Source organism: Haemorhous mexicanus, chromosome Z (genome assembly GCF_027477595.1).
Source record: "Haemorhous mexicanus isolate bHaeMex1 chromosome Z, bHaeMex1.pri, whole genome shotgun sequence".
Lineage (NCBI taxonomy): Eukaryota > Metazoa > Chordata > Aves > Passeriformes > Fringillidae > Haemorhous > Haemorhous mexicanus.
In genome coordinates this window covers 21,854,321-21,875,777 of record NC_082381.1, presented here as the reverse complement: position 1 = coordinate 21,875,777, position 21,457 = coordinate 21,854,321, and the positions used below count along the sequence as shown (strand labels likewise).

At 50.2% G+C, this 21,457-nt stretch overlaps 1 protein-coding gene across 1 annotated transcript; it reads left to right on the top strand.

Moving 5' to 3' along the window:
* Window positions 1-13,282: 13,282 nt before the first annotated feature.
* LOC132322454 (serine/threonine-protein kinase PAK 3-like) lies at window positions 13,283-18,917 on the top strand. The gene is made up of 11 exons (XM_059836943.1): window positions 13,283-13,361; window positions 14,303-14,340; window positions 14,775-14,897; window positions 15,861-16,009; window positions 16,656-16,704; window positions 17,017-17,129; window positions 17,384-17,501; window positions 17,763-17,862; window positions 18,141-18,337; window positions 18,434-18,571; window positions 18,816-18,917. The coding sequence occupies exons 1-11, from the start codon at window positions 13,283-13,285 to the stop codon at window positions 18,915-18,917; spliced, it is 1,206 nt and encodes a 401-aa protein (XP_059692926.1).
* Window positions 18,918-21,457: the final 2,540 nt, after the last annotated feature.

Sequence of the window (21,457 nt, the reverse complement as noted above, 5' to 3'; positions counted from 1 at the left end):
GGAGGCCCTTGTGCGCCGCCAGCGGAGAGGAGGGAGAAGGGGATGTGTCATCATCAAGCAGAGTTTCAGCCATGCCCTGAGTTTTAGGAGGAGCTGGGCTGTAGATAGGAAATCAAAGGCTTTGTAATTTGCTAGTTTAGGTGATAGTTTAGCTTAGCTTAGGTTAGTTTAGGTGTAAGTTAGGTTTCATTGAAAGCTCTGTTGGATTCTTTTCAAAAATAAAATTTTTCATTTTAGGTAAAATTTTCAAAAATTTAGGACACATAGGGAGCGACTTTGTAGGACTATAGAAGGTAGATAGCTTAGACAATCAAGGATTGATTAGCTTAGAGGAGAATATGGTTAATTTAGACAAGCTCTGAAGTATCTTTGAAGTAGAAATGAAAGAACTGTCATTATAAAATTAAGCTGTGGGAGGAAAAGCTAGGCTGCAGCAGAACTGGACCCTGCAGGCGCTGAGAGCTCTCAGCCTGAGCAGGCCACCTGCAGGACCGAATGCTAAAGAGGCAGAAGTAGCCAGGGGATACTTTGTTTCAGCCGGAGTGACAATAAAACTCTCAAGTATGCCGAGTGTTGTAAGACTCCCTTCCTTGCCCTGCTCTAGCTAAGTGGCCAGGCCCTTTCAGAAGCCCAAAGAACGTCCTGAGCCAAGCAGCTTTGCTTGCCTGAACTGGGGAAAGCAAGTTCAGGAAGAGCGGAGAGGAGATGCCTGCACCTGAGGAGGCCCTTGTGCCCCGCCAGCTGAGAGGTGGTGTAGCCATGACATTTTCTGAAAAATCCCTTTGCCAGGATTTTTCTCCTGAGAGGCTGAGAGGTCTCAGGAAGAAAATGTAAGCAATAACGATCTGCTGCTGTGGAATGCAACAGGTGGCATCTTTGATTGGTCTCATGAGGTTGTTTCTAATTAATCGCAGTCAATGGCAGTCCAGCTGTCTCAGGCTGTCTGCTCAGTCACAAGATTCTATTTTCATTCCATTCTTTCCCTTTCCTTGTGTAGTATATGATGTAGATAATTCATGCTTTGGAGATTGTATAAAAATTATAAAGATCCAACCATGCATCTGACCCCAATGGCCAGAAGCAGGGCTTTTCATTTCCAAAAGATTTCCTGGTCTCAGCCAGATAAAATCATGACCATTAATGAGTGAATGAGTCTTTCCTGGGTTATCAGCGACCATTTCCCGAGAACGTCAGAACATTCACCGAACAACACCAGGGAGAGATAGCATCCAAAACCAGGCAACATCTTGGCTACAGCTGAAAGGAAGACCATTTCAAGGAGCCCAGACAGCCATCCAAGCCTATGGACTGACTTTTGTACAGGACTGCATCTGTTTAGTTCCCATTATACATATTTAGGAACATACAGAAATCTTAGGTCATTTCTGCTCCAGGTAGAATAAACTGTATATAAGCTGGCTACCTGGAGCAGTTGGTGTGACACTCTGGGGAGACGCTGACACTACCTGGGCTCGACCTAAGTTCACCCAGCATCAAAGTCCGGGGTTGAAACTGTCTTGGCTGTGGCGGTTTAATAATATTTTATTTTTTGGTTGTAGATCTAATAAAATTATAAAATATTTTATAAAAATTTGGCTGCAGACTTGATCATTTATAACAAATTGGTGACAGCCCGATGTGATCTGATATTGGGGTCCGGGAACCCCCTTTTTTAGCCCGGGGGGTGCCCCGCTGGTTTTAGCGGCCTGGACGGGAATCGGATTTCGGAACCAATCAGATTCACAAAAAAACCGCAGACCAGAACTGCGGATGATGATTGGAGCCGCGTGCTAACAGAGCCAGGGAAATAAGGGCCCATTCTCGACTCGGAAAGATCTAGAGAGATCTCCGAGATCCGAGGTTTTTTTCATATGTAAAAATCAACGTGCACGAAGAATTCCATGCAGGAAAAGGACCTTAAGTATTGCATGGTTGGGTGGAGCGTGATCGGACGCATGTGTGAGACGTGACATTGTCACGGAGCAAGTGCGTAGCCCGCGATTGTGGTTCCGCTATCCTGCGAGGGAAGCGGCCAGTCAAGGGGAAAGCGAAAGGTGCTCGCTCTAAACACATGAGACCTGGGGCTCGGGAAGAGTCTAGGGGGAAAACCGGTCACGTTTGGGATTGGAAGAAGGGAAGCAAGCCTTGAAAGGTCCAGGAATTAGTACACCTTCTGAAACCGGAGGAAACAGGTAAGAAAGACTACCTACAAGTCGACAAGGCGGTCAACTGTCCAACTTGGTCAGGCTGGCGACTTTTCGCAAGCTGGAAAACCCAACGTTGGAGAAAGGATCGGGACTCGAGACGAAAGTCCCAGGAAAACAACAAAAGGTAAGGAAATTCTTACCTTCTTTGAGAAAATGAGATTGGGAAAAAGCAAGGGACAAAAGAAAACCCAGGAAAAAATCCCTCAGGTCCCCGGGAGAGTGTTATCAGAAATACCCTGAGACAGTCCTCTGGGGTGGATGCTGGAACACTGGGATGAGAATCCACGGAGGTGGGGGAAATCCAAAGAAACGATGATTCATTTTACTATGGAGAAATGGGGGAGGGGGGGAGGGAAATCGGACAGTATGTGGTTTGGCCGATATTCGGCACGTTTGAAAGTTGGACCTGTGAGTCTTTGTTTGACCACGTGAACGGTCGCAGTCCGCGGACCCGGAGGAAATCGAGTATGCAGACATATGGAGGCATGCTCTCCCGAGTCTGCACCCAGCGAGAGCCTGCCTGTGTGCAGCAAAAGCAGGGAGGGAGTGGGAACCATTGGAAAATCTTCAACCACCTTACCTTGTGGCTCCAGAGAACCCAGGTCCCGCTCTGGCACAAGCGGTGCCAGGAATGCCTCTCGAAGTGGGGGTGCTGCAAGTTCAGGCGATTGCATCACCGCCGCCACCAGAACAAGCGGCGGCATCCGCTCCCCCGCATGGCCACGCAACTGCAGAGCAGCCGCAGCCACAAGTATCCCCGAAGGCCGAGGAGAAGGGGGCGGGTGTCCCCAGGCACGCTGAACTAGGAGGAGAACGAGGAGGTTGACCGTGAGACAAAGTGGAGATGAGGAGGAAAAACTTGGTATCTACCCCTTATGGGAGGTACCGACGGCCCCAGGGGTGATTGGATATGTCCACAGCCCAATTGACACCAGTGATGTAAGAGCGTTCAAAAAAGAGATGGGAAAGCTGATGGATGACCTGCTCGGAGTAGCAGAGGGGTTGGATGAATTTTTGGGAACAAGTATTTACACTTACGAGGATCTCCAAGTGATCCTCAGATCGTTATTTAATAATAAGGAGTGAGACATGATCTGGTCAGCTGCGATCAGGGACTGGGAAAAGTGGAACCCGAATGGGGGGGTGCAGGGAGGAGCGGTGGCCAAACCAAAAGCTGTCTTGGGAAACCCAGATGGAAGAGGGGAGGCAGATGATGATAAATCTGTGAAATATGGTGATTCAAGGTATCAGGGAGGTGGTACCGAAGGGGCAGAACATGAGTAAAGTGCTCAGGGAATGCCAAGGGAAGGATGAAACACCTATGGAGTGGTTGGAGAGACTCCGGAAGGGTTTGATGTATTCAGGGACGGACCCTGATTTCCCAGTGGGGATGGTGCTGTTGAAAACTCAGTTTGTGGCGAAATCTTGGGAAGATATTCGGAAGAAGTTAGAGAAAACAGATGGTTGGCAGGAGCAGGGGTTGCAGGGGCTGTTGCGTGAAGCTCAGAAAGTTTACATGCGCCGAGATGAGGAAAGGCAGAAAATACAGGCTAAAGTCCTGGTGGCAGCGGTGAGAGAGGCTCAGAAACAGGAACGGGGAAAGGATGCAGTGAAAAAGGGGTCAGCAAAGAAAACTGGTCCGTCTCCAACTCAGGACAAAGGTTCAGGGGGGCAAAAGCGGGTGTTTGAATATTATTACTGCAAACAAAAGGGGCACATTAAACAAAATTGCCACAACAGAGCCAAGGATCAGGCCATGTTTCAGGAAGAATAGAGGTGTCAGGGGCTTTTCAGTTTGGGTCCCAGAACATCTAGGGAGCCCTTGATAAAATTAAAAGTGGGACCCTACAAAGAAGAATTACAATTTATGGTAGATTCAGGAGCAGAGCGGTCAATGGTGTTACAAACACCAAAGGGATGCTCTTTGAGCGATGATTCCATGGTGGTGACAGGAGCAAAAGGGGACCCTTTTGAGGTCCCCATCATAAAAAACATTGAAAGAAGCACAGGAAACAGAAAACACGTTGGTAACATTTTAGTAGCTAAAGGTGCAGACTTTAACTTGTTGGGGCAGGACGTGATGGTTGCTTTGGGGGTTGGGCTGGCGGTAGAAAAAGCACAGCTCAAAGTGAGACTTTACAGCCTCACTGCCCCTGATGAGGAGAAAATAGACCCGAAGGTGTGGTATGTCCCGGGAGAAGCTGGGAGGTTGGACATAGAACCGATTCGGGTGGAAATTGAAAGGCCTGAAGACCCTATAAGGGTCAAACAATACTCCCTCTCCATGGAAGGGAAGAGGGGTTTGAAACCGGTGATTGACGAATTAGTAAAGAAAAGAACATTAGAACCTTGCATGTCAATACACAATACCCCGATTTCAGCAGTGAGAAAACCGGACGGCAGCTTTAGGCTGATTTATGGGCTGTGAATCAGAGAACTAAGACTCTGTTTCCCACTGTGTTGAATCCTTACACTTTGTTAAACAATCTCTCCCTGGAAGACAGGTGGTACAGTGTAATTGATTTAAAGGATGCTTTCTGGACGTGTCCTCTGGATGAGGGCAGTGGCGATTATTTTGCATTTCAATGGCAAGATCCGGAGATGAATAGGAAGCAGCAGCTCAGGTGGACTTCGTTGCCTCAGGGCTTCGTGGATTCTCCAAATTTATTTGGGCAGGCACTTGAGCAGGTTTTGAGTGAGTTTGTACCCACGGAAGGAACAAAGCTTCTACAATATGTAGATGACTTGCTGATCACAGGGAAAGGGGAAGAGGAGGTAAGGACAAACACAATTGGGCTTTTGAATTTTTTGGAAGAAAACGGATTGAAGGTTTCAAAATCAAAATTGCAGTTCATGGAACCGGAGGTCAGATATCTGGGACATTGGTTAAGAGAAGGAAAAAAGAAATTGGATCCAGAAAGGGTGGCAGGGATTATTGCCTTACTACCCCCACAGACGAAAAGGGAGGTCCAGCAGCTTTTGGGATTGTTGGGGTACTGTCGGCAGTGGATCGAAAGTTATAGTGACAAGGTGAAGTTTCTCTATGAGAAGCTCACCACAGACAGGATCAAATGGACACAAAAGGATGAAGAAGAGTTTAAGGGGGTTAAGGAAGCGCTCATGGCAGCACCAGTGTTGAGCCTCCCTGATGTCAGGAAACCTTTTCAGTTGTTTGTGGACACTAGCAATCACACAGCACATGGGGTGCTGACGCAAGACTGGGCGGGGATCAGGAAGCCTGTAGGGTACTTTTCCTGGCTTTTGGACCCGTACAGCAGAGGCTGGCCCACGTGTTTGCAGGCGATTGTAGCGGTGGCTTTGCTAGTGGAGGAAGCGAAAAAGGTGACTTTTTGGAGCACTTTTGGTAGTATTTGCCCCGCACAATGTGCGGGGCATACCACAACAAAAAGCAGACAAGTGGCTCATGGATGCAAGGTTGCTGAAGTATGAGGCCATTTTGATTCATTCACAGGATTTGGAATTGAGAACAACGACTGCACAGAACCCTGCACAGTTTCTGTTTGGGGAAGTGGCAGAGAAACTAGTTCATGATTGCGTGGAAACAGTCGAGCTGCAGACCAAGATCAGGGAGGATTTAGAAGAAGAAGAACTAGATGAAGGGGAAAAGTAGTTTGTGGATGGGTCAAGCAGAGTGGTTGAAGGGAAAAGAAAATCAGGATATGTGGTTGTGAACGGGCTGACAGGGAAAGTGATAGAGGCCGGTCCCCTGAATGCAAGCTGGTCTGCACAGGCATGCAAATTGTATGCAGTTCTGAGGGCATTGAAAAGACTGAAAGGGAGAAAGGGAACCATTTTCACCCATTCGAGGTATGCCTTCGGGGTGGTTCATACATTTGGAAAGATTTGGGAAGAGAGGGGGCTGATCAATACAAGGGGAAAAGAACTAATGCATGGGGAATTGATCCGACAAATTCTGGAAGCACTGAGAGGGCCAGAAGGAATTGCGGTGGTCCATGTGAAAGGGCATCAGACAAGAATTCAGTTTCGAACCAGAGGGAACAATCTGGCGGATCAGGAGGCCAAAACTGTGGCACTTATGGTGGTAAGTACCCCAGAGCTTGAAAGAGAAGAAACCCCTGAGGACTCCACTCAGCACTCCTCAAAGGAAATTAAATGCCATGAAAAGATTGAAGGTGAATTGAAAGAAGGTAAGTGGAGGTTACCTGATGGGAGGGAATTAGTTTCCAGAGGATTTGCTCAGAGGATTCTGCGAAGTTTGCACCAGAAAACACACTGGGGGGCACAGGCTCTGTCAGAGCAATTTCTAAAATTTTTTAGGTGCAAGAGAATTTATGAATTGGCGAGACAGGAGGTACAAGGGTGTTTGATTTGTCAAAAGATAAACAAATCAAGAGCCAGGAAGGCTGCCCTGGGGATTCGCCCCATTGCGTACTGGCCATTTGAAAGATTTCAAGTTGATTTTACTGAATTGCCAAAAGCGGGAAGGTTCAAATTTGTATTAGTGACTGTGGATAAATCGACTCATTGGGTAGAAGCCTTTCCCAGCTCTTGAGCAACAGCCCAGACGGTGGCCAGAAAATTACTGGAGGAGATTGTACCCCAATATGGGGTAGTGAATTACATTGATTCGGATCAGGGAACACATTTTACATCAAAGGTTATTAAGCAAATGGCTGATGCTTTGGGCATTCGGTGGGAGTACCACACTCCGTGGCACCCCCAGAGTTCAGGACAAGTGGAAAGAATGAATCAAACTTTGAAGGCAAAGTTATCAAAATTGATTTTGGAAACAAAGATGTCCTGGTTGAAGTGTCTGCCCTTGGCTTTGCTTAATATCCAAACCATGCCTCATTCAGAGACGGGGCTCTCACCGTTCGAAATGCTGTATGGGATGCCATACAAGCATGGAATGCCGGTGGGACACCCCAGATTTGAGGATGGTCAGATCCAACCATACCTGGTTGCGATCAACAGAACCTTACAGGAACTTTGAAAACAGGGAATCGTGACACAGAGTGCTCCTCTGGGGTTCACTATTCACAAAATTCAGCCTGGGGACAAGGTGTTTGTGAAAGTGTGGAAAGAGGCATCGCTCTCTCCTCACTGGGAAGGTCCTTTTCTTGTGCTCCTGACAACAGACACGGCCATTCGGACAGCAGAGAAAGGGCTGGACACACGCGTCTAGGGTGAAGAAATCCAAGCAGCAGGAGGAAGCACCTGACTGGAGGGTCACTTCTTCCCACGGCGACTTGAAAATCTGGCTCCAACGTCCTCATAAATGACAAACAATGAGCGGATCAGTTGTATACTGTCAGATCATGTATGCTATCCATTCGTGCACTTTAAGTGGGAATATTGTCAAGGGGTTTTTGTGATCCATTGCAGAAGGGGGCAGAGGCCGAAAGGACTGTGCACTCAGTGTTTGGAGGAAGAACTCGAATTGACTGACTGTATCCTGACCTTAGCCACAGGTCTGCGTATCATTGAATTCGATTCTCAGGAGTGGTTTCGTATTTTTCAAAACGGGGTGCGTGGGAAGCTTAGGTCCCAAGCAGAAATTCTAGATGTGGGGTGCCGGAAATCCATCAAAGTCCCTTGCAGTTCCGATGCAGTCAGGGTGTCTCGGTAGGGCGCCTTTAAGAGGCGGTATGCGGCTAGGTCCGAGGGCATCTTCCCTGAAGAGTACTCCTGCTGCCGCAAAGATGGTCTTCCTCGCCGCTGGTGGCACCCCAGGGGGCGGAGGCAAAGGCAGAGGAGTACGCCTAGTGGGAATCCTGATTGGCCTGAGCCTAGTCATGTGCGGGATGCAGAGACTGAGCACTGAGGTCCCCAGGAACAACGGAAGCTCCGTGGTCGAGTGTGGAAATTGCACTCCAGTGGTCCCAGTCGCTGGGGACGGGGCATCCTCAACATCCCAAGCCCCGGAGGAATGCCCGAACGGAACTAGCAGGTACTCTTGGAAAAATGGTACTCGGGTGAAATTGTGTGAATTGGAAAGCGGGACTTGGTGCATCAATCCCGAGGCAGGGTTAAGGAACAGGCAGTCAATCACAGGTTCCAGAGGAAAAAACGTGATGCAGAACAAATGTCAATCCCCATTTGTCACCAGTGTAACCAAACTGTGTGGGTCGGGGGAAAGACAGAATCCATTTTTATTGCATATCACCAGGTGAACCCTTTGTGCTATGATAGCACAAGGTTGGGGGTATGCACGATGAATGGGAAAATGTATTGGGTAACAACGAAGACGAAATTTGATAACAAAGTTACCGGGAAAAAGAACCCACTCATATTGGATCTGGCACGAGCAAAGGATGATAGGGCGTGCCTGCAATATGATAGGGTGATTTGTTTTGCAAACAACAAAGATAATGAGGATCCTGGAGGGAAAATGAAAGAAATGATACAAGAAATAAGAAAAAGGGAGTCAGAACTGAGGAAGCAGAGGATTGAACAGGAAAGGTTGAAAACACTGAGTGAACTGTATGAGGCCTTGGAAAAACAATATTCTGATGGGGAATTACCTTCCCCGGACAAGAACTTATTCATTGATCTGATTCAAAAAATAGCAACAGAATTGGGTTTATCAAACTGCTGGATTTGTGGGGGGCTGAAATCTGCTGAGAAATGGTCATGGAAAGGGGAAGGTTTGACTCCTGAGCAACTTCTGAAATGGGATAGCCTGAGGGTCTCAAAATTGATACAGAGGCCTGAGGGGTGGGTTTTGGACCAAAGAGTGATTAGCTCAATTTGTGTCAGCCGGGCAGGGAGAGAATACACTGAAATGGTAGGATACACTCCCTGTGTGTCTACTTTGGTGGTGAATTCTGATTCAAAAAGAAAGGTATGGCTCTCTGCCCCTCCCTTGGGGTATTGGAGTCTGAAAAATGATACAAATTGTGAGTGGGAGAAGAGAACAGGATTATGCTGGGTCCAAAGTCTAGGAGCCTACCCTTTCCAATCCTTGGAAAGTGTAAGAGAATTCTGGGGAGACCCAGGGAAGATAGACATTAAATGGAAAGCACTGGATGGGATTTATTGGATCTGTGGAAAGGAGGGATACAGCGAATTACCCCCGAGGTGGAAAGGGTCTTGCACTCTGGGTATGATCAGGCCAGTTTTCTTCACTCTCCCGAGGACGAAAAGCAATCTGTTAGGGGCTCCGTTGTATGAGACCTTGAAAAGGGAGAGGAGGAGTCTGAAGAAGATGATACCAGTGATAAGTGGGGGGCAAGCCTGGGGGGAAGAGGAGTGGCCAGTGGCAAGAATAATCGATTATTATGGGCCGGCCATGTGGGCACAGGATGGAAGCTATGGATATAGGACCCCAATCTACCTACTGAACAGGCTGATCAGATTGTAAGCAGTTATGGAACTTGGATCGAATCACACCTCAGAAGCCCTGGACTTACTAAGTCGGCAGCACACTCAGGTGAGAGCCTTTGTGTACCAAAATCGAATAGCATTAGACTATTTGTTGGCCAAAGAGGGAGGGGTGTGTGGGAAATTTAATGAATTGGAATGATGCATTGAGATTGATGATTATGGGGAAACCATAAGAGGTTTGGCGGCCGAAATTAAAAAGGTGGCCCATGTCCCCATCCAAAAATGGAATTCGATTTTGCAGTCCTCCTGGTGGGACAATTTATTTGATGGAGCATGGTGGAACAAAGTAATATCTCTTGTTCTCTGTTCAGTAGCCAGGATCCTATTCCTACCTTGTCTGATTCCATGTTTTATCAGACTGATCTACTCAGTAGTCAGGGGAATGCAGATTGCAATAGTCCCCCATAGACTCGGAGGGAGCGTCCGGAGGTGATGCATCTAAAATTGTGAGGCTCGGGGAGAGAAGGTATGCCAGCAATGCTGCAGAAGCATTTGCAAGGTTTGAAAGACAATCCAAACAAGAAAGAAGTAGTATAGTATATCAGTCATCCCACAAGATGAATACCGAATAGTGTAAGGGGTACTCCACTTGTGAGGAACCCTCAATGGTGGTGGGTAAAAATAAAAAATAAATAATGTACAAGCATGAATGAAATGGGTAAAATAAATGGAGAGGGATTGTAGTATATGTTGTAGATAATACATGCTTTGGAGATTGTATAAAAATTATAAAGATCCAACCATGCATCTGACCCCCATGGCCAGAAGCAGGGCTTTTCATTTCCAAAAGATTTCCTGGTCTCAGCCAGATAAAATCATGACCATTAATGAGTGAATGAGTCTTTCCTGGGTTATCAGCGACCATTTCCAAACAATGTACAGAACATTCACCAAACAACACCTGGGAGAGATTACATCGAAAAACAGGCAACATCTTGGCTACAGCTGAAAGGAAGACCATTTCAAGGAGCCCAGACAGCCATCCAAGCCTATGGACTGACTTTTGTACAGGACTGCATCTGTTTAGTTCCCATTATACATATGTAGGAATGTACAGAAATCTTAGGTCATTTCTGCTCCAGGTAGAATAAACTGTATATAAGCTGGCTACCTGGAGCAGTTGGTGTGACACTCTGGGGAGACGCTGACACTACCTTGGCTCGACCTAAGTTCACCCAGCATCAAAGTCCGGGGTTGAAACTGTCTTGGCTGTGTTGGTTTATTAATATTTTATTTTTTGGTTGTAGATCTAATAAATTTTTAAAATATTTTAAAAAATTGGCTGCAGACTTGATGATTTATAACACTTGCACTTTATAACTCTTCTGATGAAATCCTTGCTTCTATTCCTTTGGTATATTTTTACTATATATTTTTTATAGAAGATGTATCATAAAAGAATAAATCAGCATTCTGAAACATGGAGTCAAGATTCTCTGTCTTCCATCATCCTGGGAGCCCGCTGAACACCAGCACAAGGAGGGAAAAAGGGGATGGATCATCCCCTTTAGGGACAGCTTCAGCCATGCCCTGAGTTTTAAGAGGAGCTTAGCCATAGATAAGTAATGTAATGTTGTGAGGTTTTCTTGGCAAGGCTTTATTTAGTTAGGATTATGGAGCATAGAAAGCTTCCTTCATGATGCGCTGCTTGGATAAAAGAAGAGTATTGCTGATGTGGGGAAGCTCAGAACTCTCCTGGAAGGAGAAAGGAATGGATGGTCATAAGAAGAATGAAGCTACCAAAAGAGAAGCTGGGTTACAGCAGATGTGCTGTGAGCTGTAAGCCTGAACTGGTCACCTGGAGGACAGAATGATGGAGATGTTGAGGATGGGGAAGTAAGCAAAAGATTCTCTGTTCCAGCCCTTGGTTTCAGCAGGACTGGCAATAGAAACTCGAAAGGCTGCAGAGGCCTGGAAGGTTCCCTCCCGTGTCACGCTGTGCCTAAGCTGCCCGTTGCCTTGGAAGCCGTGCGCTCCGGGCACGCTGTCCCGTTGATGGCTTTGCTTGTGAGCGCCCAAGGCTCTCCCCCTTCACAGAGGGTCCCTGCCCCTGCCCCACAGACCCCCTGACAGCTGCCCTACAGCACCCCTCCTGCCTGGCAGAGATGGTATTCCCGTGTGCCCTGCTGTCCCTCAGGGCCAGCCGCAGCTCACAGCGGGGCAGGAGGAGGGGCCAGGCCCTGCTTGTCCCCCCTTGCTGGCAACCACATGGTATTGAAAAGCAAAGGAGGGCTGAAATGGCCCATCTTCCTAACAGTGCCCTCTCCTTAACCTTTGGGGCACCAAAGCGCTCTGCTCAAGGCGCTCTGAGACACTGAGACATCATGCTTCCTTCTCTAAGCCCTCCAATTGGCTGGGGAAGGTCAGCTGACTTGGAAACAGGGAAAATGAGATGCTTTCAAATGGAGGGAACTCTTCTGGGCAACAACTGCAGTGTTTCAGCAAGAGAATTCCAAGGTAGTTCTGGGCCATTCAACTAGTGCATTGATTTTCAAATGCCACCCTCAGCATTCTAAGTGTGAAGAGCCCAGGGTAAAGCTCCGTTCAAGGCACTGAGCTGTCTGTTATCAGAGGACACGTCTGTGCTGGGTCCCCAGGAAAGCAAGCTTAGCCATGGAGTGGGATTCCACAGGTGAACAGAGCTGATTTGCAGAGCAGCTGTGAGCACTTTTTTCCCCCTCCCACCCAGTATTTTCTTCCACTTTCAAGATGCCTCCTGGGTCTGCCTCAAGATTTTGAGAGAGAAGGGAATGACCGCAGCTCATTTGTACTGGGATGTGGCTGCCCAAATCTCGGCAAGGAATCTCACAGGGAGCACGGAGCTTGGGCAAACATCCGTCACCCTGCGGCTTTGGACTGTTCCAAAGGGGCCTCCTTAGGGCTCGACATCTGCAGGCCATTGCAGAGCAGTGAGCCGCAGGCTGCTGCCAGAGCTCCAACACAACACAGGTGTGGCACGAAGCACGGCACAGCTCTTCCGGATGTTCTGAGACTTTCAGTTGCCAGAGAAACAGCAAGCAGGACGAGAGGAGCTTTGCGTCAAGAGCTAAGCCAGCGTCTCCCTGCTGCAAAGGGAGGCCGGCCTCCAAAGCGAGTCAGAGCGGAGGTCAGCATGCACCCACGTGCTCAAGAAGCCACTGCAGCCTACAATGCTCCTGGACGTTTATTCTCTTGGCTTCTTTTGCCCCCTTCTTTTGTCATTGAAGAAGGGAGGCTTTTCAGAAGCAACTAAGATGCCACCTAGAAGAAGCACACTTGCTTTTAGTCAAAGCTTTGGGAACCAAAGTCAAGTTTGCTTGGATTCCTTGGATGCTAGGAGGGCTGGCTCATTGTTCTGGCCTCCCCTGGGATGCCGTGAGCAATGCCTTATGGAGCGTGAGGTCATTTTCTGCTGCTTTAGGACTGAGGAGAACTTGCCAGGCCTTTCTTTCGCATCAGCTCTGCAGAGGGGTTGGCTGGCTGGGCACAACAAAGGCAGGGCAGCTGCCATTGTGAGGTCAAGGGAGCGGTGCCACGTCACAGTGCCGTCAGCACAGCGTTGTCCCGGTGTGCACGAGGCCTGCTTGTCCAGAGCAGCTCTTGCGCTTGCTCCCTGCAGGAGGATCCTTGTGATCAAGGAGTTCTCAGCAGACGGCCTGCACCCCGAGAGGAGCCTTGTTTTTCCCTTGGGTGGCATTCAGCGTGCAAACCCGCACAGCGCTGCCAAAATGATCGGGCAAGTCTGTGCCGCGGTTTGCACCGTCTTTTCTCTTGCCTATTCTGCCTACTACGTGACCCAGCTGACTCGTAAGTAAAGGTTCATCCTGGGGCTGGCATCACCTGCCCTTTGCTTGGCTCTGCTCTTAATGCCGCAGTAGTGACCCAGTTGATTTAGGAACAAAATGGCCATGAAGATGCCACCCCTTTGGTCAAGCTCCTGCCAGCAGCAGCAGCTGGAAAGGGGCTATCTGTACTGGGCGGCAGGCACGGAGGATTTGCAGCGTAACCTGCAGCGGTTGCCCTCCCTCGCCGGGAGAGTGCGTGGCTGTGGAGTCTGTCATTTCCTCGGCTTGCTGCTTCAAGCAAGACAAGCTGCAAATTGCAGACTCTGAGGAGAGATCCTCAGAAGCACTTCTACCAACTCTGCGGTTCTCTCCGGGAGTGAAGGAAAGCAGTGTTTGCCCCAAATTCTGCCTCTTGGAGGCCTTGGCTGTGTTACTCGACCCTTTTCTGGTGTGCCAGGCTTGTGATTCCCTTGGCCATGCAGCACAAACTGCAATGCAGTTCGGCTTTGCTGCTGAAGCTGGGAGCAGTTCCTGGGCTGCTTCAGCAGAGAGCTGCCAGAGCAAAGGGGGCCCTTTGTGGAAACTTTCCTGGGCTATCCTCTTCTGCCAATTGATGGGAATTAGTGCATGCCATTGAAAAGAATCTCGAGGTAAAATGCAGGAAAGAGAGGAGGAAAATGCTGCTTGAGCTGCTGGGCACAAGGGAAGCTGAGACTGTTCAGGGACAAGGGGCATTTCCATGGCCGTGTTTCTATTTCTCTCCTGGCAAGAGAGGCCCAAATGCAGACAGAGCCTACCCGAGCGTCCTTGTTTTCCTCTTGCTTGCTGTGGGAAAGAGCTGTTCTCCTGGAGGCATGCTGGGAAAGGCAAATGCTCTCTGTTGGGACTGACTGGTGCTGTGGCAGTCGCAGGCACAGGCACTTTTCTAAGGGCCTCTGGTTCCTTTTCCCTCGCTGGCTGCAGGTCACCTGACACGCGGATGGAGACGAGCCTGTCCTTTGGTGAGTGGCAAAGGAAGCTGGGACCTTGCTGGCGTGTGAGAATTGTGTGGCAATTCTGCCAGCTTGGCCTTTGGCAGGAGAGCGCAGTGGAGTGCCAGCGTGGGAGGCTGAAAGAAAGGCCAAGTGCCTGCTGGCATCAGCAGTAGCAAAGGGAGCACTGGCTGTTTGCTGATTTTCCAAGGAAAAAGCCTTTCAAGAGATGAAAGGCAAGTGGGCGAGCTCCAAGGTGTCTTGCTGCTTCTAGGCAGCAGGGAAGTTCAAATGAACAGCAAGATGGAGTAGCACCTGATTCAGCCATCTTCCTGGGCTTTTCATGACTCAGAGTCCCACTTGCATCAAAGTGTATGGTTTGCCCTTCCCTTTCCCAGCTCAGCAGAAAGCAGCTCCTCAGGGACTGGCTCTTGCCTGTCTCTCTCACTTGTGTCTGTCTGCAGGGCTCAACAGCAGGGTCAGCGGCTCCTCTGGCTCCCTCTGTTACTGAGGAAGAGGCTGAAGAGGAGCAAAGGAACATCAAGCCTCCAGCTGTTGTTCCTCCACAGCCTGAACGTGCAGAGCCAGTAAGTGGCAGCTGAGCTTGGCACTGCCTTTGGTGCAGGGCCAAGCTTCAAGGCTTGGATGGAGCAGGCCTCGTTGCTGGCAGCTGAAGATGCTGGGGGCTGCGTGCCTGCCGCGACGTAGTGCCGCTTCAGGCAAGCCAGGGAGGCCTGGCCAACGGCTTCTGAGCTTTGACCTTCAAGCATTTCTTTGCTGGGATGCCGAGAGGGCCTGAGAATGTCTCTTGGCATCAGAGAAGAGGCAGCATTCCATTCTTCCCAGGGTAGAAGTCAGCTCCTTGTGCCCATTGTCAGTGCAGGCTGCCCGTGGTCAGCTGGCAGAGCGGCCCAAAGCCGCAGCTGACAGCCTTGCGGGGTATTTGGGAGCCAGCGGCCCCTGGAGGGCACCTGCCCTCTCCACGGACTAATTAGCTGCACACACAATGTAGGCTGTGCTGGGCTTCCACGCGGTCAGAGCGGAGTTTGGAGAGGAGAACCCTTGTCAGTTCTGCATTGTAAAGGGCGGGTGGGTCTGGCCAGGGCTGGAAGGCGGCTCCGAAGGGCCGCTCCCTAAAGCCTGACATAGAGAGGGGAAATCCATGAAAGAGATCAGAGAAGGGACATGCTCCGGGTTTCTGAGCAGACAGATGCATGCCAATTCCGGGGCGGTTTCATTGCCGGGGAAAACACAGGAGGAGGAAAGCAGCAAGGCTCAGGGGCCATGCTCTGGTCTCTTTCTGGATCTTCACAGCCCCATCTCTACCTTGTTGCCAGTCTCTGTCAGAAAAGCTGAAAAATGGGCCATGGAAGCGGCCATGAGGGGGTGGATCAAAATAGCCTTTGTGCTTTTCCCATTGCCTTGGAGAAGGGAACACGGGAAAGGGCCCAATGGCTGACGGAATCTTCCGAAGGCCTTGCTTGTGCCCTGCGTTCCGCGGGGCCTCTGGGCCAGCCGCCCTTCTGACGGGCAATCCTTTCTTGTCCCAGCTCAACACCCGCTCTGCAATTCAGCCTGGTGCCGCCGGAGCAGCATGGCCTGCAGCAGCCAGCTGGCCCCCCGCTGCTGGCACTTCATCCAGCGGCGCAGCCCAGCAGCCCGAGACGAGAGAGGAGCAGGGCCCGAAGACACTGAGTACGTCCGGTGTATTTCTCGTCTGCCAGAGCCGTGCGCTGTGTGCGTGTCTCGGTGCGGGTCGTGCCAGAAGTTCTCCCCGGTCTCAGAGGCCTTTCAGCCCCTCTGCAGAACCTGTTGTTGTGCTTGGAGGCAGCGCGGGAGCGCTCAGGGAGCTCCTGCTGCCTGTGAGGGCGGCTGGGCCTGGCTTGGCTCTGCCTGGGCTGCCTTCTGTGCCAAAGAGAAAAGCAGAGATTGTTTCTGCTGGAGCAGAAGGCTGGCACCTAGCAAGTGTGTAGGCCCCAGGGAGCTCTCTGGCCCCAGCTGTTTTCTGGCGCTCGTTCTTACTCCTCCTGCGGCTCAGACACTTTGTGCTTCCAGGTGGCCCTGGCAGTGATGGGGGGTGTGACTGCAGAGGCTGCAAAGGCCCTTGCTTACCTCTTCGGGCCCCGCTCTTAAGGGCTCATCATTTTGGCTTATCAAGCTGTACTTCAATGAAATGAAGTCCTCCTAGGAAAGGCCACCTGATGGAAGGTGGAGAAGATGGCCCTCCCACTTGCTGGTCTCAGCAGCTGGAAGCCAAGGGTCCCAGAGCTGCTGGCAGTGGCCCTGTGTTTGGGATGGTCTGGGGAGCGGCTAAAGGGCTTTTTCTGCTGCTGTTTTCTTTCTAGGGGGTTTGGAGCTGTTTATAAAGCCCTTGACACCAGCAGCGGACAACAGGTAAAGTGCCAAGAGCCCCATGGCATTTTGCAGCTCTGGAGTGCTTTGCCCGCTGCTGCGAGCTCTGCCTGCAGCTTTGGCTGGCCGCTCCACGTCTGCAGCAGAGGCTGTTCCGCTGAAGTACCGTCTAGGCTCAGGGTGCAGAATGCACTTGGGATGGGCTTTGGTGCTTCTGCTGAGCTCTGCAGTCTAGAAACCAGGCACTTTGTCACAGCTGGCTGCCCCATCGCACAAGCACTCGCTCCACGTCTGCGTTTGTGATCTGGAGCAGGCTGCGTCTTCTCAAGGTAACCGTCGCCCATGTCATCTTAGGTGGCCATCAAGATGATGTCGCTTGGGGAGGAGATGTCCGAGGAGCTGGCTGCCATTGAAATCCTGGCCATGAGGGACAACAGGCATCGCAATATCGTCTCCTACTTTGACAGGTTGGCATACTGTCATGGCAATGAGCTAGTGCAAGCCAGAAGAGACAATGCCCTTTGGTCAGTGGCAGAGAACGGAGCTGGTGATGATGATTTCTCTGCTCGTCTCCAGAGGGTGGGAGGAGGTTGACCTGCTGTTCAAGAATCTCTTGCGGCACACGTAGCTTGGAGAGCACTGGCAAAAGCCTGGCTCAGGCCCTCGGGTGACTGAGCAGTGGCCATTGCTCTCTGTCCATGCCGTGGTTTTCTTCTTCCAGCTACCTGGTGGATGCAGAGCTTTGGCTGGCCATGGAGTTCATGGACGGCGGCACCTTGTTTGATGTGCTCCGGGCAGTGTACCTGGAGGAAGGACAGATAGGCGCTGTCTGTCGGGAGGTGAGGCATCCCACTTGTGCTTCCTCGGGCGTGCCCAGGACGCTGCTTGTTAGCTGGAGGTTAAGGACAGCAGAGATTTCTTGCTCTCAGCTTTCTTTTGCTGCTGCTGCTGTCACAAGACAGAGGAGAAGCACCATGATGCTGCACCCTGGCTCCCAATTCCCATGAGAAAGCAGTCCATCCCGTTGAGCTCTTTCCTTTCTGGTGGTATGAAATCAGATCCTGCACGTTAACTTTCCCTCCCTCCTTTTTCTCTCTCAGTGCCTGCAAGGACTGCATTTCCTTCATTGCCGCCAAGTCATCCACAGAGACATCAAAAGCGGCAACGTTCTTGTGGGCATGGATGGATCCGTCAAGTTGGGTGGGTATCCCTGCTCGGGTGCATTTGCAGCCTGTGCTCTGGGGCTGCCTTTTGGTGAGTGCCACTCGGCCAGGAGCGCCGCTCGGCCAGCGCGTGAATGGCCGGGGTGTTTTTGAAGTGGCCGATGCCTTCTTTCCCTGGCTCCAGCCCCGTGCAAGGAGTGCTCAGCTGCTCTTTCAGCTAGATTCAGCATCTCCTTGCCAGGCTTGGAGTGGGCAATCCTTTTGGCTGCTTGGCCAGTGGTAGCTGGCTTTGACAGGCTTTGTTGTTCTCCTCAGCTGACTTTGGCCTCTGTGCTCAGCTCAGTCCTGAGCGCAGCAAGCGCAGCTCCCGCGTCGGCACTCCCAGCTGGATGGCACCGGAGGTGGTGAGAGGAGAAGCCTACGGCCCCAAAGTGGACATCTGGTCCCTGGGGATCATGGGGCTGGAAATGGTGGAAGGGGAAGCTCCTTACCAGCGGGAAGCCCGTCTCAGGGTAAGGTGCAGCTTAGAAAGAGGGCTCTGTGTGGAGAGAGCTGATGCGGCTAGCAAAGGAGCAGCTCCAGTGTCCTCTTGCATCCGTGTGCTGTAGGTTTTTGAACTGATAGAAAGGAACGGGCCCCCAAAACTGCAGAACCCCAAGCACCACTCGGCTCCCCTGCGTGACTTTCTCCGCTGCTGCCTGCAGGCAGACGAGGACAGGCGCTGGTCTGCCCAGGAACTCCTGCAGGTAAGAAAAAGCAAAGGGCCAAAAAGCCCTGTCAGCTAAGGACGCCTGCACGAAGGGATGAGGAGGAGTGTGGGCCACGGGGCTGAGACGGGTGCCAGGACAGGAAGGCGCAGGAGCACATGCTGCCCTCGATGCTTGCTCTTGGTGTGTCTTTCTGGTAGCCAAGGAGTCCTGCTTGAGCCCATGAGGATGTGATCCTTGAAAGTAAGGCTTCATTTCTTTGTTTTCTTTTTCCTCTGGGCAGCATCCCTTTGTGACCTCAGGCCATCCTGCCTCCAGCCTGGCTGCTCTGATCACCTCAGCCAAGCAAGTGCAGGAAGATTGGAGAGGAGACGCCTGCGCCTGAGGAGGCCCTTGTGCGCCGCCAGCGGAGAGGAGGGAGGAGGGGATGTGTCATCATCAAGCAGAGTTTCAGCCATGCCCTGAGTTTTAGGAGGAGCTGGGCTGTAGATAGGAAATCAAAGGCTTTTGTAATTTGCTAGTTTAGGTGATAGTTTAGCTTAGCTTAGGTTAGTTTAGGTGTAAGTTAGGTTTCATTGAAAGCTCTGTTGGATTTTTTACAAAAATAAAATTTTTCATTTTAGGTAAAATTTTCAAAAATTTAGGACACATAGGGAGCGACTTTGTAGGACTATAGAAGGTAGATAGCTTAGACAATCAAGGATTGATTAGCTTAGAGGAGAATATTGTTAATTTAGACAAGCTCTGAAGTATCTCTGAAGTAGAAATGAAAGAATTGTCATTATAAAATTAAGCTGTGAGAGGAAAAGCTGGGCTGCAGCAGAACTGGACCCTGCAGGCGCTGAGAGCTCTCAGCCTGAGCAGGCCACCTGCAGGACCGAATGCTAAAGAGGCAGAAGTAGCGAGGGGATACTTTGTTTCAGCTGGAGTGACAATAAAACTCTCAAGAATGCCGAGTGTTTTAAGACTCCCTTCCTTGCCTTGCTCTAGCTAAGTGGCCAGGCCCCTTTCAGAAGCCCAAAGAACGTCCTGAGCCAAGCAGCTTTGCTTGCCTGAACTGGGGAAAGCAAGTGCAGGAAGAGTGGAGAGGAGATGCCTGCGCCTGAGGAGGCCCTTGTGCCCCGCCAGCTGAGAGGTGGTGTAGCCATGACATTTTCTGAGAAATCCCTTTGCCAGGACTTTTCTCCTGAGAGGCTGAGAGGTCTCAGGAAGAAAATGTAAGCAATAACGATCTGCTGCTGTGGAATGCAACAGGTGGCATCTTTGATTGGTCTCATGAGGTTGTTTCTAATTAATCACAGTCATTGGCAGTCCAGCTGTCTCAGGCTGTCTGCTCAGTCACAAGATTCTATTTTCATTCCATTCTTGCCCTTTCCTTGCAAGCCTTCTGATGAAATCATTGGTTCTATTCATTTACAATACTGCTAATATATCATTTTTATAGAAGATAGATCATAAAGGAATAAATCTGCCTTCTGAAACATGGAAACAAGATTCTCTCGCTTCCTTCATCCTGGGAGCCCGCTGAACACCAGCACAAGGAGGGAAAAAGGGGATGGATCATCCCCTTTAGGGAGAGCTTCCCCCATGCCCTGAGTTTTAAGAGGAGCTTAGCCATAGATAGGAAATGTAATGTTGTGAGGTTTTCTTGGCAAGGCTTTATTTCGTTAGGACTATGGAGCATAGAAAGCTTTCTTCATGATGCCCTGCTTGGATAAAAGAAGAGTATTGCTGATGTGGGGAAGCTCACAATTCTCCTGCAAGGAGAAATGGATGAATGGATGAATGGATGAATGGATGGTCATAAGAAGAATGAAGATAGCCAAGGAAAAACTGGCTTTCAGTAGATGTGCTGTGTCCTGTTAGCCTGAAGCGGCCACCTATGGCCGGCTGGGGGTCTACGTACAAATCACCAACAGGACGGGACTGCTGTGGAACGTGCCTTGAGCTGTTTTATTTTTCAGCATCAATCTTGCTACATGGTTCTGACAACGGGAAGGTGCCAGCAGCTCACATCCCAGGCAGCAGACCAAGAACTCAATGTTACAACTTACTTGAGAAGCTTTTTGAGCAATCACACAAAGCAGAAGCATATTGACAGTGGTTCCATCCAACTGCTATAGGCACACGTGCCATTAGTTAAGACAATGCCTGCTTATTTCAAATACAATGCCTGCTTGTAAGCCTTAAAAGACAATGCACAGAGCTCCATTATGAAGCTTCAAACTTCCGAACATCTTGCTAGATCAACTTTTCTGCAGCTTAGGAAGTTATCCTAGACAAGCGTTAATACACAGACCATTGTTCTATTTGTCCTTGCTTTTCCACATTTTAAAAAATTTTTCTGCTGACCTATCTCATAATTACTGCTTAGCTCTAATCACAGTTCTGTTGTCTCTGAGGCCTGCCTTTTGCAGCTTTCCCAAAACCCTCTGTTTTTGTGGATTCCCACACAGCTGCAGTGCCTGTGCTGCAAGGAGCTACAAGCAATTCAGCCTTGCCAGGGTTTCTTAAGGGTGTCTTGGTGTTCCCCAGGACATGTACGCATTTGGGGAAAAGCCCTTGGAAGAGAACGGCTTGATTCCCAAGGAAACTGCTTCCCCAGCAGTCCCCGGCCTGGTAGGTGCAGCTGTCTCCCTTTGACTCCCTGTGTTTCCTTTAGTCCTTGAGGACCCTTGCACTTGGCAGAGGGGCAGGGGAAGGATGGCAAGAGCAGCTTTGGCATCTGCCTGGGCCTGCAGAGACCAAAGCAAGCACCTGCAGCAGGGTTTGTTCCCCACCTTTGAGCACAGGTCTGAGCCGGATCATTTCTGTCCAGCCAAGAGACCCAAAGCTCTCTTGGGGAGCTGTGAATTCAAAGGCCTCTATGCACGCATTAATGCCATCTCCTCTAGCTCTTGGCAAGATGTGTTTGCCTCTTTCTTG

Excerpts from the sequence above, each read along its gene's own strand:
- LOC132322454 (XM_059836943.1), top strand. The coding sequence starts at position 13,283 with ATGATCGGGCAAGTCTGTGCCGCGGTTTGCACCGTCTTTTCTCTTGCC. Across the intron at positions 17,863-18,140 it reads GGATGGATCCGTCAAGTTGG|CTGACTTTGGCCTCTGTGCT; the intron begins GTGGGTATCCCT and ends TGTTCTCCTCAG. Across the intron at positions 18,338-18,433 it reads AGCGGGAAGCCCGTCTCAGG|GTTTTTGAACTGATAGAAAG; the intron begins GTAAGGTGCAGC and ends CGTGTGCTGTAG.